At 33.1% G+C, this 18,692-nt stretch overlaps 1 protein-coding gene across 8 annotated transcripts; it reads left to right on the forward strand.

The window, feature by feature from the left end:
- Positions 1-2,419: 2,419 nt before the first annotated feature.
- On the forward strand, positions 2,420-16,717 carry LOC114162618 (protein SHOOT GRAVITROPISM 6-like). 8 transcript variants are annotated; one of them, XM_085672496.1, is made up of 13 exons: positions 2,464-2,723; positions 2,814-2,904; positions 2,985-3,039; positions 3,140-3,277; positions 6,375-6,446; positions 6,866-6,956; positions 7,070-7,165; positions 8,396-8,474; positions 8,578-8,646; positions 8,870-8,973; positions 9,146-9,251; positions 10,952-11,041; positions 16,557-16,717. In XM_085672496.1, exons 4-9 carry the CDS (start codon positions 3,230-3,232, stop codon positions 8,591-8,593), a joined length of 402 nt encoding a protein of 133 aa, XP_085528622.1. In that variant the 5' UTR covers positions 2,464-2,723; positions 2,814-2,904; positions 2,985-3,039; positions 3,140-3,229; the 3' UTR covers positions 8,594-8,646; positions 8,870-8,973; positions 9,146-9,251; positions 10,952-11,041; positions 16,557-16,717. The 8 variants fall into 8 exon arrangements, with proteins under 8 accessions (XP_085528612.1, XP_085528609.1, XP_085528622.1 ...); XM_085672482.1 differs by having other exon boundaries at positions 2,473-2,723; positions 8,583-8,646; XM_085672486.1 differs by lacking the exons at positions 6,866-6,956; positions 16,557-16,717 and adding an exon at positions 12,106-12,298 and having other exon boundaries at positions 2,420-2,723; positions 8,566-8,646.
- Positions 16,718-18,692: the final 1,975 nt, after the last annotated feature.

Genomic DNA, 18,692 nt, shown 5'->3' on the forward strand with positions numbered 1-18,692 from the left:
ACAAGGAGGTCCCTAATAAATTTAAAAATTTTGTAAGGAAGTTCTCGATAAATTTAAAAATTTTGCACGGAGGTCCTTCATATTTTTAAAAACTTTACATAGAGGTCCTTGATAGATTTAAAAACTTTGCAGGAAGGTCCTTGATAAATTTAAAAACTTTGCAACATTTAAAATATTTTAAATTTGAATATATGTTTTCTTTTTGTAATGTTTTAAAATATTTTTAAATTTTATCATATTTGTTTGATTAGTTTTTACAAATTTAACAAATGTGTTTCATGAAATTTGATTTGGTAGTATTTGATATTAAATAAATGATAATATATTATTTTGATATTAAATATTTAGTAATATTATTTTGTAAGAATTTTTTATAATTTTATAAAAATTAATTAATTAATTTTAAATTAATAAGAAAGTAAATATGTGCTCGAATACAACAACAGTTACATAATGAGAGTGAGAATGAAACAAAATTTCAAAAAATTTGACACTCTTTGAATTTGGACGTGGAGATGAATTTTTTCTTTAAAACTAAATACGAAAAATCCAAATTCACCTCACTCCGTTGTGAAACTAAAAAGATAGTAGTTGACAAAAAAGGGAAAGGTAAACGAGGAAAAGATAATAAAAAACATAAAACGAAAAATCTCAATTACCTTTTAAAAATTATATATATCTAACAATTTTAAACCAGTCTTTCGTAATGGTAATGGTGGTCATGTGGAAATTCTCTGCATTTCCATTTATTTTTTCGTTGCACGATTTTAACTTACCGTTAAAAAACTATGCATTTATTATATAAACGTTATAATTTAATGCAAATCATATTTGTAGATTCGTAAAAAGATAATCTCAACCATAAGCGCTCCACTTATTATGAAAACAATAGACCAATTTTACCTTTTAAACCTAATCTCTATATTTGATTAGAAAATAACTTCATCATTGGGTGTAGATCAAGTTAAACTCCTAAATAAACAAAACAATAAAAAGTAAGGGATCTGCAGAACTTAAAACATGTTTGAATTGTAAAAGCATTTTTTATATAAATTGTTTCCTATTTTCATAAACAATTTAAAATAAAGAAAAGTACATATCCGGGTGTTGTCACGATTTTAACTTACCGTTAAAAAACTATGCATTTATTATATAAACGTTATAATTTAATGCAAATCATATTTGTAGATTCGTAAAAAGATAATCTCAACCATAAGCGCTCCACTTATTATGAAAACAATAGACCAATTTTACCTTTTAAACCTAATCTCTATATTTGATTAGAAAATAACTTCATCATTGGGTGTAGATCTAGTTAAACTCTTAAATAAACAAAACAATAAAAAGTAAGGGATCTGCAGAACTTAAAACATGTTTGAATTGTAAAAGCATTTTTTATATAAATTGTTTCCTATTTTCATAAACAATTTAAAATAAAGAAAAGTACATATCCGGGTGTTGTAATGTTTCCATTAATTTTAAAATACAAATATATTTCTCTCATATATTTATAATAAAATAATATTAACATTATTTTTAATTTGTAAAAAAAAATCTCTTTCTTTATGTTTTTATGAAAATAACCTTCTTTATATTTTAATAAGGTCACATTAACTTTCTTTATTTTATTTAAAAGTAACTTATAAATAAAAACTTTCAAAACTTAAAAACTAAACATTAAAATAAAATAATATATACTAACATTTGATTTTTGATACGTGACTCTAAATTTTCACAAATAATAAAATTTACTGATTTTACACGGTTGGGACGAAAAAACATGTATCTTGAATTTGGCGGTTTATTTAAAAAAAAAAAAGTTATAAAGAGAATTTTTTAGCAAACAAGTTGAAAATTCAAAATTCGTTATTATTTAATTACAATCTATTATCCATAATAAGTTTTAGATTTATAATTATTATTGAAAATGATATCAACAGTAATTATTGATTGGTTTTGAGTGTAGACATTTTTGTCATAAGTATTTTAGAGGTGATTTCAAATAAAAAATGTTATAACTAACATTTGATTTTTTAACTAAATATTTTCACAAATAATAAATTTACTGATATTAGACGGTTGGGACAAAAAACACGTATCTTGAGTTTGGTGGTTTATTTTAAAGAAAGTTAGATATAAAGAGAATTTTTGTGCCAATGAGTGTTGAAAATTAAAAATTCATTATTATTTAATTACAAATTATCATCTATAATAAGTTGTAGATTTGTAATAATGATTTGAAAATGATATCAACAATAATTTTTGATTGGTTAAGTAGATATTTTTGTCATAATTATTTTAGAGGTGATTTCAAATAAAAATATCATAACTAACATTTGATTTTTGACATGTAATGTAACTATAAATCTTCACAAATAATAAATCTACTGATTTCCAATCAATTTTAGGTGTTAGAAAATTTTGTTTTTCGGGCAAGAGGGGGAGTGCATCTTAAATTCTAACAAAAGAACCAAAGAAATGGTCTTGTGTTGATAGTTGATGGGACGGGACCGATAATACTAAATGGAAAAAGGAAGAGAGAAGTACTATATTTAATTTCCGGAAAGCATGACATAGCCAGCGCAGCAGTGTCTGTGTGTCACGGCGTGTAGAGGCACCTCGCCACACCATACCACTCCTCTCCTCTATTTATGTTACTCTCGCCTTCGCGATTCTCGCACCTTCCAATTCCACGGCTTCCTCAACCTCGATTCCCGCATCCGGTACGTTCTCCTTCTCCGAACATTCGTTAAATTCACTCTTCTTTTAATCTCAATCAATCAATTATCAATCAATCAATCTCTTTCTTGCAGAGGCCGTGCAGGTTCTCCTCTCTTTGCTCGCCGATGACTCTTCCTCCATCAGAGAGGCCTCCATGTCCTCTCTCAAGAACATTGCCGCACTGTAATTACTTCTCTTTTTTCGTTGCGTTTCTTTAATTTCGCTTCCTTCTTCATCCTCACAATTCATCGCGTCTTTCTCAGGAATCCTCTTCTCGTTCTTGATTGCTGTGCCGTCGTGTCGCGTGGTGGACGTCGAGTGCGTTTTCTCTCTCTATATCGTTTTTCATTCGATGCTTAGGTTTTACTCGACTATTCTTTTCTTTTATTTATTTTATTTCTCTCTTGTGGTGTTTCAGCGGTTCGGGACATGGCTGGAGTTTTCCAAGTGATGGCGTTCGGCGTTCGGCGTTCGGTCTCTTGACGCAAAAGACGTCGATTCTGCTTTCATGGCGAAGCTCGCTAAGATTGCTACCGCTGAGCTGATATCCTCTAAGGTGCTTTGTTTTCTGTTTTCTTGCGGGAGTGAGTAGCGTGCTGCAGTAGTGATAGTAATGGATACAATTCAGTGACAGTCGCTTATATTTTACGTTGTTGGCTTAGTAGAAGTAAGTTAACTTGCGTGTGGTTTTTTGGAGACTCGCTCTTACTTCGCATCTACTCAAACTAATTAAGAATAGAGGGAGCGCTTATATGGAGATGTCATCGGGCTTGAATTGACCGCATGGGACTTTTGCCGTTTTGAATTGATGGAGGATACGTTTAATTTTGTTTCCTTTTTATCAACATACGAGGACTACCATTTAAGTTTTAACAATGCTTTTCCACATTTTGATAGAAGTTTTTTACAACTTAGAAGTTAAGAAAGTAGGAGAAGAAATAGCTTGCAGCATTGAATAAATGAGAAATAAAAATAAAAGAAAAACAGAAGGAAAATTACATCAACAAAGCACTGATTACCTATCCAGCTGCAATAGCGAAGGCGTAGCAGTCTATACATAAGCTGGCATCATAAAGATACCAATAAGGCAACTTTGTTCCATGAACTTGACACTAGAGCATTTTCAGAGATGGGACGGACCTTGATCATTTATCTCTATTCATTTCTCTCTCTATATATATATAGAATATATAAGTATACTTTCCCTTGTTTTCTAATCGGTTTCGAATAAAAAATCATTTATGGGTCTATTGATATCTAGGGCAAATCCATGAACTCGATGTGGTTATTCCTTATCTATTCTTAAAAATCTTCCAAGTCATCAATCATAAAATCTGCTATGACTCCAAAATCCGATAGAATTTTTTTTTTCAGAACTGTTCAAGAAACAAATGATCCCCTGTTTCACTTCTTATACCTAGCGGATCTTCAGACATATTTCTCTCCTTTCATCAAAGAAACTTATTCTTGAAGTTTGGTTGTGAATTGACTTCTATTTTGTCTAGGAAACTACTGTAGGATCATAGGTTTTCTAAATTTCTATTTCATTTACAGTTTTTTCTTTAGTATTTCATTTTTTTTTATAAATACTAATAATAAAAGATTAATGATCCTTGAAGATTGTGGCAAACATCTATATCTGCCTACTTTTGCTAGAAATTAATTTATGTAACTGGCACGTAATATGGATGTTGTCTGTGATGCTGCATCGGCCATGGTCAATTTAAGATCCAGACAAGAGAGTTGAGGGTTAGAAGGTTTGGAAATTGGTCTTACCTTCACATACGATTGATTTGTTTTTTGTCCTCTGCAGTAGGAGAGGAAAGAAACTGACGGTGACCATGACAATGTTGATTTGAATTTGAAAGATGAATTCCTAAAAAAAATGGCCTGTTTGATTCTTGGAGGATTGGATGTTAAGCTGGTTGACATGATTTTTTTGGAGAGATAAGCACCATTCTTGGGTCTTCATCTTCAAGGATCATTAATCTGGGTCAAGTTCATGGAACAAAGCTGCCTTCTTGGTATCTTTTTGATGCCAGCTTATGTAATAGATGGTTGAACAAATAGTGATTCAAGGTTTGAAATATAGCTGTCCCTCCCCCCTTTCACTTTCCACATGGACAAATAATTTGCTGGAAATTGAATGGATGCAAATTTGCCAGAGAGAAGATTTGGATGAAGGTTGTTAAAATTGAAATTCACTTTACTAGAGGACAAGGAAAAAGAAAGGCAGGTTACATGCTGGACCTGTTGACAATTTTAGACATATGCATGCTAGCCGTGGTCAGATGATTAAAGTATAGTCAGTGCATAAGCTGGAGTTTGGTCACTATGAACTTCAAAAGTGTTACTGCATATATAGTTGGAACTAACAAAGTTGAGGACTAAGGAGAGGTCATTTATTCTTGGTCTATGTTTATAGCATTCTTACATTGTTGGTTGGTACACAAGGTATTAAAGAACATGTTTATCAAAGAAAATGGTTATGGCTAGGCCTATGGTGTCCGAACTTGTTATTTGAATCAAGTGAGAAATCAAATGATTACTGCCAGAATTCAGAAGTTAATGAGGAAGGAGCTAAAGAGAAGTGTAAGTTGTATGATGGTTTGAGTATGGGATTTTGATTAATCTGGCAAGGTTTGTTGGAAATTTTGTACTTTTAGACCATTTGGTTTATATGGGTATGCAAACTAATATGCTGTATTGTGCAGCTTGACTTTCTGTTCCTAACCGTTTGAGGTTTGACGTTGTGCAATTCTGATTTCTTTTTTCCTAAAAGGAGAGTGCCCATGATGGAAATAATTTTTTTCCAAGAAATACTCTAAACAATGAAATACAATTTGATTGATCATAGGCAAACATTTTCTTAGAAATACAAATTTTATGACCATGTAATGTAAAATGGGTTTTATTTTTGAAATTAGGGTTTTATATTTGGTATTATTTGTTAGAGTTTTTATCTTATATTGGACTTTCTTATTCCAATACAGAACAATATTGTCTTATTCCGGTGTTTTGTTGTGTTGGGTTTATAAATAAACCACTAATGTCAACATTTATGCGTTGTTTCATAGAGAAGAGAGAAACAAGTCAGATGATAATGAAAAAGATGAATGAAAATTTGTGAGAAATAAAGCTACATGTGTTTGGTTGAAGAAAATATAAGAGACGTAGCGAGAGAGATGGGTAGAGATAAGTGAGAAATAATATAGTGGATTTCACTGTTTTTAAAATTATTTCTCCATCTTTTTCTCCTACTAAACAGCTTACATTAATTTCACTCTCTTCATTTCTTCACAACCAAAGTCACCATTAGTACCACATGATTATGCGACATAGATTTTCTTTTTCTCATAGTATCTGAGACCTTTATTAGATGAGTACTCCTCATATTTCTGTTGTTTCCTTTATTTGAAATGATGATAGGGCTCGTATGGATAAGCTTCACTGTAGACACTTATAGGACAGAAAAATGTTTATGGAGAAGTTTATCTAAACATATCCTAAGTCTTTTGTACTCTTATTGGATCCTCCCTTGTGTGTTATTTTCTTGATATCATGGTCATCTTAGAATATTCTAGCTGATGGCTTTACCAGATTTGCTATGTTTCAGTTAATTTTATTTAATTCACAGTGGTTGTTTTCTGCAGGAACTAAATTCTGACTGGCAACGAGCAGCAACAAGCCTACTTGTTGCAATAGGCTCACATTTACCTGATCTCGTAAGATATCTTCTTTTTTCTTTTTAACTATTGAAATTGGTTTTTGTTTGTATTAAAAATTTAGTTCAATAAAGAATGGAAAAATAGGTTTACAGAGCCATTGAAACAAGTATGACCAAGAGAAAGAAAGATCAGTTGCATGCAACCCTACTGTAGTACAGTTTCTTTTATCAACAGTTAAATCATAAGTTAAGAACTGTTGTCCATACTCCATAGTTTTACTTTATCCTTGTACTTGGAATTATAAAGTATATTTCTATCAAGCTAAAGTAATAACTCCCATTCATTTTACTTTCATGGGATGTACCACTGTCTTCCATATATATTTTATATAAACTCTTTTTTGCAAATACCCTAGTTTTCCCTGGATTTTTTATCTCATGTCTCTAGTCTCCCTTTCCCCTGGATTGGTGTCGCAGATGATGGAAGAAATTTTTCTTCATTTATCTGGGACAAATTCAGCAGTACAGGCTATGGTTCAAATCCTTGCAGAATTTGCTTCTACTGATCGTTAGTAATCAATTTTAACTATGTGCATTCGCTGTAAAATTTTTCTGTGGGATCACACATTCAATTGTAAACACTGATGAGTTTTTCTTCCATTCCATATAAATCTGATACAGCCATGCAGTTCATTCCACGTTGGAAAGGTGTACTTTCCCGAATTTTGCCAATTCTTGGAAATGTACGAGAAATGCATCGCCCCATTTTTGCAAATGGTATAGTGATTTTTCTGTTACTTTGTTGATGGATATGTTTCTTCTATCTTTGATGTCTTTTATGAAGCACCGGATAGATAGTACTTTGATTGGCTTCACGTATATGTAACCAATTTTGATACTCTTGGATACTTCATTGATACCTATTGGTCAAGTATCAAAGCCTATAATTTTTGTGTGAAAATCCAATACAACTACATTGGTTGTTATATAAACATATAATATGGAACCATGGAAGCACTGTCCATCTGTGAACAAAAAATGGTGATTGTCCTCTTTAGGGTTGATTTCAAGAACCAAATGAGATGAATAGTACTGTTCCTATTTGTAAATAATTGGAAGTGATTTATGATGACAATATTTATATATATATATATTTTTTATTTTAACAATGTCCCTTAAGTATGTTCTTAATTTGGATGGAATTGAAATTATATGTTTATTATGTTTTAGGATTCATTATTAATATCTAGATATGCATACTAAACTTAAACGTATATTATTTACTTTTAAAATAATCATATCACCATCTTGAATACATATCATGTACGTGCTTGGTATGCATCATAGCTGACTTTCTTGAATTGGTTGAGGTTGGTGACAAGGACAGTTTATATCTGACAGGTCCAGCCTAAGTGAATTGCATATGAATTCACCTTTTTGTAAATTCCATGACATATTAAGGCATAGAGTAATACTGATCAATGTAAAATTGGAAAACCATAATGTATTAAATATAGTTGTGATGAACAACTTTAGAGTTTTTAAAGGACATGCGCATCTTGTGGTTTCTGGAATTTTAAAGAGACCTTGGCCATGAAAAACACTTTAAGATAAATTGGTGTTATTAGTAGGCTAACATTTTGAATGGATGGTAAAGTTGGGTTGGAGATTTCTATTAGCATGGACGTGAAAAATCTTGGTACCTGGTTTTGGAGCATGCCAATTATGGTGATTTTATTTTCTTTGTACGTTTTTTAAAGTTCACTCTAGGTTTAGTTGGTAATGTGTTATATTATGGCTGATAAATCAATGAAAATTTTAAATTGTTTTAAAATATAAATTTTGAAAATTTATGATCCTTTTGTTATTATCTGTACCTTCTACTTAAGCTCTCATTTTTTTATGGTAGGCGAATGGGGGAGGATGATTTTTGGCTAACATTGCACAAAGATGTTATTGTTACTGATAATCTGATCCAGTTAACTCATAATTTATCATTTTTTGCAGCATTTAAGTGTTGGTGTCAAGCGTCTTGGCAATATAGTATAGACTTTCCTTCGCATTTTCCTCAAGATGGTGATGTCATGTGAGATCAATATACAGTCTTCTAGTTTATTTTCTGATTCAACACATATTGTTCCCTTTATTTCTTATCTGAAGGTGAGAATTATCTCTAGTTCTCTATGTAGTGCAGGTCATTTCTAAATTCTGCTTTTGAGCTCTTGTTGAGAGTTTGGGCAGCTTCGAGAGACCTTAAGGTCACTACCATTTTTCTTTACTTTTGTTCTTGCATTCTACTCCTTATGAGTCTCTATAATTTTCTAGATCCTTTTTTTGCTGATGCATCTATAAAAGTTGTGTTTCTGAACATGTGTTGTTTGTGTGGTTGGTTAACATAGATGAGTATTTTAGTGTATAATTTATGACTTTTTTACTTGATTGTTGTTGATCTTTGTCTTATTTAAACTTATTTGGTTTTAGGTTCGTGTGGCATCTGTAGAAGCACTGGGGTAGATGGTAGGTCTCATAACACCAGCACAGTTAAAGACTGCCCTACCAAGGCTTATCCCTACAATATTGGACTTGTAAGATTGGTCTTCAAAGCATTTTATATTTTAGTTATCTATTGTTCATATTTAATTAGTTTTTTTTTTTTCTATTTAATGTGTGATTTTTCACTAAATCATAATATGGAAGATACTTAAAATATCGACTAGTATTATCAGATGGATTCATATTCATATCTTCTTATGTTAGGTATAAAAAAGATCAAGATATCGCTTTTTTGGCTACATGTAGTCTCCACAATCTGCTAAATGCCTCTTTGTTGTCCGAAAGTGGTCCTCCTATGCTTGATTTTGAGGTATGAATACTATAATGTTCTTGTTTAAAACGTTTAATGGTATGTTGAATTTTTTTTATCATACTTCTGGTTATGTAGTAATTTTCAATCAAACCTTAAAAATTTGTATTTGATTTGTTTCCATATCATTTAAGTGATGGGAGAGTCATCGTGTTACTTTAGGATGTAGTATGAACATCTATACATTGTTTGAAAATCTTTACCTTTACTTTTCTCTTGTTGTGTGGGTTAAGCACTTGTGTTTCTGCCATCTCCTATATACCTGCATTTCCTTATGGTCATGGGAAAAGAGGGCTAACTGGTTTGTTGAATGTTTGTTGTTGTTCTGCTGGTAATGTGGTCATCTCAAAAGCAATTTCTACCTTTTTCTAGTGGGAATGAGGGGACAGCTTCGTAAGCATACTGGAATATCTGCTTATGTAGATAATAAATTAATGCCTTGGTATATGTGACTAGTCTAATGCTCATAGTAAATGATAAATGAATGAGGCTTTGAATATTGAATGAATATGGTTTGAAGGATGACTGTGGTTGTTTAGTTTAAATTTGTTCTTTCAGAAAAAAAAATATAATCTCCTGATGTTCATATTGGATTGTAAGTTCGTAATAGGATTGCCAAAATTATCCAATGATCATACTACAGTGTGGTGTCAAATGCAATGGGCATAAAGAAGTTCAAACAAATGCTTTAAAAATTGTTTCAACCATATAATTGAGAAACAGTGGTTCATAACCCATTGAATCAGTGCATGAACTGGAAATGATAAATATATTAGAATGCAAAAATTTAATTTAGTGGTATTCAGAAGTCAAAATAAAGATAAAAGAGGAACAAATAACTGCATGGAAAAGAAACTATAAAATAAAGTGGAATAAATATATAAATAAATTATGGACTTCCTGAATTTAGGTTTGGCTAAGTGTTTGGTGTTATGTGTTACCTTGTTTTTATGGGTTAGTTCTTGTTGAGGTAGCTTGGTTTTGTCTTTGGGTGTGTTTTTTTTTGGCATGGGTTTTGGTGTGGTACCCCCATGTTTTTTGTATTCCTTTTTCTTTGTTTTTATTATGGGTTCTTATGTAATGGCATATGATTGTGTAGCTTTAGGGTGCTAACCTAGTTGGGATCTAAGGTGCCATATGCCTAGCGTGTGTTTTGTGAAAGAAAAGAAAGAACTTCTATGCAGACTTTGTTATAGACTATAACTTATAAGAGAAGGATGCTGCATTCACAAATTAGACAAACATTATCTGCCCAGGTGGGGGAAGGGAGAGTTTATGATTCTTTTTGGTCTAATATAAACAAAAGAGAGCCAACAGTGAATGAAGGGAGAAGAGCTTCTGGATTCAACCAGTGTCGGAAAATTTTTGAAAACATGAGACTTAAGCCACAGCGGAGGACATGGATTTTTGTTTTTGGGCTGCAGATTTCTGAGGCTTCACTATTGAGCCCTAATAGGCATGCTGTCTGGTTGACAGTGCAACAGCTTTTAGAGACTGGTGGTCAAGATTTATAGTCCCTTAAAACATCTGACACATTTCTGATTTTATCTTGATGCTTTACGGATCACGATTTCAATGATGCATGTATGCAAGTGCAACACTATCTCAATTCTCTCTGAATCATGGACACATTCCAAAGTTGTGCTGTATCTTGCTGCACTTTTATCACTTGTGAAATTAAATAAAATCATTGGTTGCAGGATTTGACTATTGTTTTATCAACACTTCTGCCTGTGATATCTACGAATAATGACGGCAAAGACCAATCAGATTTCTCTATGGGACTAAAGGTAATACTATCAATTTCATTAGTTGGAAACTTAAGTTGTTTGAATATGATAACGACTGTCGCACCTGTTGCTACAATGGTCTAGCTTTATTCCTTTTTTTACCAACTCAACTTTTATGCTTTGAATTTAGTAGTGCAATTCTTTTTAGCATATATTTGTTATGTTCCTTTTGTTTCTTGGACTTTGGTTCCAACTGCAGGCATAATAATTAGTTTACATTTTCTTGGTTCCTTTTGCAATGTGGGCTTATAGTGGTTGTGTAGGTCAGTGCAATTTATCATTATGGTTTTGTAAAGATGTTCTTTTTCTGAGGGATGATATATTTTTCTCGAATTTGTTGTTAGCATTTTTAGCCTCAATAACTTGTCTCTGATTTTAAGATAGAGTTGTATTCTTTCACTTCCTTATGGATGGGTTAGAATTAAAGGGGTAAGGAATGGTGTATCTACGCATACAATTTTTAGTGGATTAAGAGCATAATGTGTTTTAGATTAAAACCAAGAGTGGGTGGGTACACTCTTGCTCATTTTAGTGGAGCCTCATCGGGATTAGATACTATGGATTTTTAATGGGTTCTCTATAATGCATGGAAAGGGTTTGGACCCTAGAGAGTCTTTTTGAGATGATAATTCTCCATTTTGTTCGTGTTTTTGTGGATTTCATTGGAGGCTTTCATTTGGCTTTGTGCTAGTATTTTCCGTTTTTGTTAGAATCTGTTTTATTATTTGTATTAATTCTGTCAGGATTTGTGTTTTATTATTTCCTTATTTAACAAATTATAATTGCAGTGTATGATGGTATCCATGAATCATAGGGATTTGATTGTCTAGGTGCTATTATTATACTTTCTAAAATAGGATTCTAGCCTTGTATATAGGAATTGTATTCTCAGAATAATATATTGAACAACTCTACCCTAAATTATGAGATGGCATCAGAGCTCTAAAATTCTGGGAGCCGCCTGTGATTGCACACACGAAAACCCTCAACAACAACCTTGATTGCTGCCACCATCCCTTTCAGGTTTCAGAACAGCCTTCATTGTTGTCAATAATTTTTTTTAGGGTAATCAGCCTTCATTGCTGTTGCTGTGTTCTTCATTGTTGCTGCCATGTGTTTTTTGCAACACAACCTTCATTGCTGCTGTCCTGTTCTTCATTGCTGTTGCCGTATTTTTTTTTCTTGCAACAATGAAATTGCTATTGGCTGCAATACATGGACATGGAAGAACAAACTGCTGAAGTTGTGAACACTGTGTCACAGAATACTTAGGAACAACTGCAGAACCTCAACACTGCCTATCGATTGACTGGGAAGAATTATTTGAAATGGGCCCAGCTTGTTCACAAAACTTTGAAAGGTAAAGGAAAAGCTAACCACTTGACTGATGATGCTCCTAAAGAAGATCCCAGATTTACAAAATGGGATGAAGAGGACTCTATGATCATGGCATGGCTATGGAACTCCATGGTCCCAGAAATCACTGATACTTGCATGTTTCTTAATTCTGCAAAGGAGATCTGGAATGCCATGGAACAGACATACTCCAAAGCTAAAGATGCTACTCAAATATATGATGTGAAGGTGAAGACTGTTGCTTCCAAAGAGGGAAACAAGACTGTTACAGAGTATGCCAATCAACTCAAATCACTATGGGTGGAATTAGACCATTACAGGGTCATAAAAGCAAAATGCCTAGATGATTCAGCAATGCTCAAAGAGTATATTGAGCAAGATCGAGCCTATGATTTCCTGGTGGGGCTTAATTCTGATTTTGATCAAGTGAGAGTCCAAATCCTTGGAAAAGAAAAAATTCCAGGAATTAATGAAATAATAACTATGGTCAGAAGTGAAGAAAGCAGAAGGGGAATAATGGTAGAAACCCCAACCATGGAAAATTCAGCCATGGTAGCTTCTGGATTAGCCATGATGGTCGACCAAAAAAAAGGGGGAATAGCCAATATGGAGAAGAAAGGTGAAGGAGTATGGTGTACCTTTTGTAGCAAGCCTCGCCACACTCGTGATATATGTTGGAAGCTGCACGGAAAGCCACCTAGTAGAGATTGGGGATCCTAAATTCGTGACAAGGAGTGGGGAAAAAAAGGAGACAACACTAGAAAGGGAGGACAAGGACACATAGGGGCTGCAACAAATGAAGAAAACAGGTGATTCACCTTAACTAGGATGAAGTAGAGCAAATGAGATCATTCCTCAACAAGTTGGATAAGTCTCCAGGTAGTTGTTCTCTGGCACATTTAGGTATGTTTGGTAAGTTTCCTTCTTTTGGACTTAATGCCTCAAATAAAAACTATAACCTATATTGGATACTAGATTCTGGGGCTACCGACCAGATGACACCCCAACCTAAACATTTCTCTTCTTACACCCCTTGCCCTAGCAACAAGAAAATATCCATAGCTGATGGCTCTCTGATGACTGCAGTGGGTCAAGGAGAAGTTCAAATAAGCCTATCCATAACCCTTAAAAATGTCCTTCATATTCCTATATTTTTTGTTAGTTTGATTTCCATAAAAAAGCTCATACAAGATCTCTCATGTAATGTTATCTTTTATGACAATGTTTGTATTCTACAGAACAATTACTCGGGGAGGACGATTGGACATGCTAGATAATAGAATGGCTTGTATTACTTGGACCATCCAAATCTGTCCTCAGACCCTAAAAGTAACACCTCTTTTTTCTCTGATTCAACAAAGACCAACAGGGAGAAGGTCTTTCTACATCACTGTCGCCTTGGACATCCTTCCTTTAGGGTCATAAAAATGTTATTCCCTTCCCTTTTTAGCAAATTAGATGTGGCAAGTCTCAATTGTGAAGTGTGTGAACTTGCTAAGCACAAACATGTTCCTTTTCCAGTTAGTAATAATATGAGCATTTTTCCCTTCTATTTAATTCATACTAATGTGTGGGGTCCCTCAACTGTTCCAAATGTTTTTGGTGCCCATTGGTTTCTTACCTTTATAGATGATTGTTCTCGTGTCACATGAGTTTTCTTACTAAAACAAAAACCCAAAGTCAGCCATGTGGTTTAGTGTTTTTTCTCCATGATAAAAAATCAGTTTGGTATTAGCATAAGATGATTAGATCCGATAATGCTAAAGATAACTTTAATAATTGGCTTATTTCCTTTTTTCAAAGAGAAGGTATCATTCATGAGTCATCATCTGTTAAAACACCTCAACAAAATGGGATTGCTAAGAGGAAAAATGGGCACCTTCTAGACCAAACTCGGGCTCTTCTTTTTCAACATAAGGTTCCTAAAAGGTTTTGGGGGGAGACTGTTCTCACTACATGTTATCTAATTAATAGACTACCTTCTAGTATTCTAGCTTCCAAAAGCCCTATAGTGGTTCTGTCCTCTTTTTATCCTAATGTGTCCACTTCCAACCACCTTGTTCCAAGAATATTTGGGTGTGTCTCTTTTGTTCATGTCCACAGTGATGATAGAGGTAAACTTGATCCTAGAGCCTTAAAATGTGTTTTCATAGGATACTCATCAACACAAAAGGGATATAAATGCTATCACCCCCCATCCCAAAAATTTTGTGTCAAGAGATGTCACTTTTTTTGAACACCAAAGTTACTTCAACCAAGCTCATCTTTAGGGGGAGATTGTAAGAAATGAAGATGAACACCTTATGCTCCCTAACTTATGTTTCGGATCAAAAATAGAGACTAAAAGTGTAACATCAGAGAAGGAACCCACGAAATCCACTCAAGATGGGGTTGATGTAAGATTTGGGAAAAAATTGGTTTATACAAGGAAGACAAAGGCCATTCTAGAATCTGTCCATGTCCAACAATCCAACCCAACATTACTTGAGGTAACTACCCCTAATCCTTTAATATGCACTGAATCCATTTCTGATTTTCCAAATGTACAAGAACTTGAATCCAGTTCAACACCACTTTATGAGAACCTAGATATTCCAATTGCCCCTAGGAAAGAGACTAGGAAATGGACCACCAAGCCACTATACCCTCTAGCCAATTACCTATCCTTTAAAAACTTCTCACCTACCCATAAAGCCTTCCTCACAAGCCTAAACACTATAACCACACCTACCACTTTATCTGAGGCATTGAGTAATGAAAAATGGAAACAATCCTTGGATGTCGAAATGGAAGCATTAGAGAAGAATAGTACTTGGGATTTGGTTGCTATCCCAAATGGGAAAAAACCAGTAGGATGCAAGTGGGTATATACTATAAAATACAAGGCTGATGGATCCATTGAGAGGTACAAAGCAAGGTTAGTAGCTAAAGGATTCACTCAAATCTATGGAGTGGATTACATGGAAACATTTGCTCCAGTTGCAAAAAGAATACAGTTAGGATGATATTATCCCTAGCAGCTAATTATGGTTGGAACCTGCAACATTTTGATGTTAAAAATGCCTTCCTTCATGGAGAAATTGAAAAGGAGATTTACATGGAATTGCTCCCTGGATATGGTGGAAAAACAATCGCCAACACTATTTCCAAGCTAAAAAAGGCATTGTATGGGCTGAAACAATCACCACGAGCGTGGTTTGGAAGGGTCTGGAAGCATATACAGATGCAGACTATGCAGGGTCAATTGTGGATAGGAGGTCAACTACGGGATATTGCACTTTCCTTGGAGGGAATCTTGTGACTTGGAAGAGTAAAAAAAAGAATGTGGTAGCCAGATCTAGTGCTGAAGCATAGTTTAGGGCAATGGCACAAGGGATATGTGAACTACTCTAGCTGAAGATCATCTTGGAAGACTTAAGGATAAAATTGGATGAACCAATGAAACTTTATTGTGATAACAAATGTGCTATTAGCATAGCTCATAATCCAGTGCAGCATGATAGAACCAAACATATTGAGGTTGATAGACATTTTATCAAAGAAAAATTAGACAGTGGTCTGATCTGCACTCCATATGTCTCCTCACAAGAAAACCTTACAGACATTCTAACGAAGGGGAACAACAACTTTGAGAGTATTGTTTCTAAGCTGGGAATGGAAAATACTTATTCACCAGCTTGAGGGGGAGTGTTAGAATCTGTTTTATTATTTGTATTATTTCTGTCAGGATTTGTGTTTTATTATTTCCTTATTTAGCAGATTATAATTGCAGTGTATGATGGTATCCCTGAATCATAGGGATTTGATTGTCTAGGTGCTATTATTATACTTGTTAAAATAGGATTCTAGCCTTCTATATAGGAATTGTATTCTCAGAATAATATATTGAACAACTCTACCCTAAATTATGAGAGTTTTATTGATTTTCTTTTAGATACGGGTGTCCTCTAATATTAAGTTATCTCTAAAGTTAATAATGGTTAAGATGTATACACCTTCAATTTGAAGTGTATCATAATCTTAACCTACTAAAATTTGAGGTTGAATGCATCTTTATTTACTCATTGAGTTGAGAATATCAATTTAGAATAGCTTTATCATTTTTCATTATCCAGAGTAAAAGAGTTAAACATTTAATTTATTCAATTGTGTATAACAGATGTATAATGAGGTTCAGCATTGCTTTGTGACGGTTGGCTTGGTATATCCAGATGATTTGTTTTTGTTCCTTGTAAATGTAAGTACTTAAAAGTTAGTAGTATGCTTGTAATTCTGTATGCTGTTAATTCTTGACAAAGTAATTTTTCTTTTGGCCCCTCACTTGTTGATTAAAAAAGAAAATTTAGGAAGACTAAAAGAGGAATAATATAATACTAGAAGATAGATAAAGTCAACAAATAAACATCAGGTTAAATTAATTAAATTTCTTGAAGAAGCTTCGATAGAAACTGGGGATGCTGTTTCTTTTGCCTTTATTTTTTCCTTTTTGGCTGGTATGTTTTCTTTAGTAAGTACAAAAAGCCTATATTGTTCAAAATTTATTGAAGTTTTTGAAACCAGGAATTGGGATTAAAACTAGGTGGCAATTTATAAGTATAAAAACTTATCAATTAAAGTTAAGGCCAACAAATTACAAACCTCAGTTTAGGGTGTATTTAGGGTGTATTTAGTTTGTAATTACAAATTACAAACATCATTTCATGATAGTATTTAAGTTAACATTAAAGCAAAAATGTGTCAAACAATATAAATAATTTAAATACTATCATGAAATGCGCTTAAAATGTCAGATAAACTTAACAAATTTTGGTTAAAAGGACTAAATTCACGCATTTTGAAAGATGAAAGACTAAATTGGTCAAAAGTTTTGATGAGGGACTAAACCCAAATTTCGTTCAAACTTGAGGGACCAAAAACATATTTAACCCTATTTTTAAATTTGAGAAGAGGTCCTCTATATTTTTAAAAACTTTGTAGTGAGGTCTTTGATAAATTTAAAAACTTTGCAGGGAGGTCCTTGATAAATTTAAAAATTTTGCAGGGAGGATCCTCATATTTTTAAAACATTTTGTAGAGAGGTCCTTGATAGGTTTAAAAACTTTGCAAGGACGTCCTTGCTAAATTTAAAAACTTTGCAGGGAGGTCCATGATATATTTAAGAAGTTTGCTTGGTAAATTTTTGAAAACCTTTAGGAAGATCCTTGATAACTTTGAAAACTTTGCCAGGACATCCCTCATCAAATTGAAAATTTTACAGAGAGGTCTTTGATAAATTTAAGAACTTTGCAGGGAGGTCTTTGATAAATTTAAAAACTTTGCAGGGAGGTCCTTCATATTGTTAAAAACATTGTAGAGTGGTCCTTGATATATTTAAAAACTTTACGGGGAGGTTCTTGATAAATTTAAAAATTTTGTTGGGAGATCTATCATTAAATTAAAATATTTGCAGAGAGGTCCTTGGTAAATTTTATAAATTTTGCAAGGAGGTCCTTGATAAAGTTAAAAACTTTACATGGAAGTCCTTGATAAATTTAAACTTTTGCAGGAGGTCCTTTATATTTTTAAAAACTTTGCAGAGAGGTCCTTGATAGATTTAAAAACTTTGCAGGGAGGTCCTTGATAAATTTGAAAACTTTGCAGGAAGGTCCCTGATAAATTTGAAAACTTTACCGGGAGGTCCTTGATAAATTTAATAACTTTGCTGGTAGATCTCTCATCAAATTAAAACCATTGCAGAGAGGTCCTTGATAAATTTAAAAACTTTGCATGGAGGACCTTGATAAATTTAAAATTTTGCAGGGAGGTCTTTCATATTTTTAAAAACTTTGCAAAGAGGTATTTCATATTTTTAAATACTTTGATAATTTTAAAAATTTGCAAAGAGGTTCTTGATAGATTTAAAAATTTTAAAGGGAGGTCCTTGATAATTTTGAAAACTTTTTGATAAATTTAAAAACTTTGTTGGAAGAACCCTCATAAAACTAAAAACATTGGAGAGATGTCCTTGATAAATTTAAAAACTTTGCAGTGAGGTCCTTGATAAATTTAAAAATTTTGTAGGGAGGTCCTTCATATTTTTAAAAACTTTGCAGAGAGGTCCTTGATAGGTTTAAAAACTTTACAGGGAGGTCCTTGATAAATTTGAAAACTTTGTAGGAAGGTTTTGATAAATTTAAAAATTTAGTAGCGAGGTCCTTCATATATTTAAAAACTTTGCAGAGAGATCCTAATAGATTTCAAAATTTGCAAGGAGGTCCTTGATATTTAAAAACTTTGCAGGCAAATCTCTTATAAA

This window comes from Vigna unguiculata, chromosome 1 (assembly GCF_037176805.1).
Source record: "Vigna unguiculata cultivar grain cowpea cultivar isolate G323 ecotype 2 chromosome 1, ASM3717680v1, whole genome shotgun sequence".
NCBI lineage: Eukaryota > Viridiplantae > Streptophyta > Magnoliopsida > Fabales > Fabaceae > Vigna > Vigna unguiculata.

Excerpts from the sequence above, each read along its gene's own strand:
- LOC114162618 (XM_085672475.1), top strand. The coding sequence starts at position 5,263 with ATGATTACTGCCAGAATTCAGAAGTTAATGAGGAAGGAGCTAAAGAGA. Across the intron at positions 6,957-7,069 it reads AGAATTTGCTTCTACTGATC|CCATGCAGTTCATTCCACGT; the intron begins GTTAGTAATCAA and ends AATCTGATACAG. Across the intron at positions 8,647-8,869 it reads CAGCTTCGAGAGACCTTAAG|GTTCGTGTGGCATCTGTAGA; the intron begins GTCACTACCATT and ends ATTTGGTTTTAG.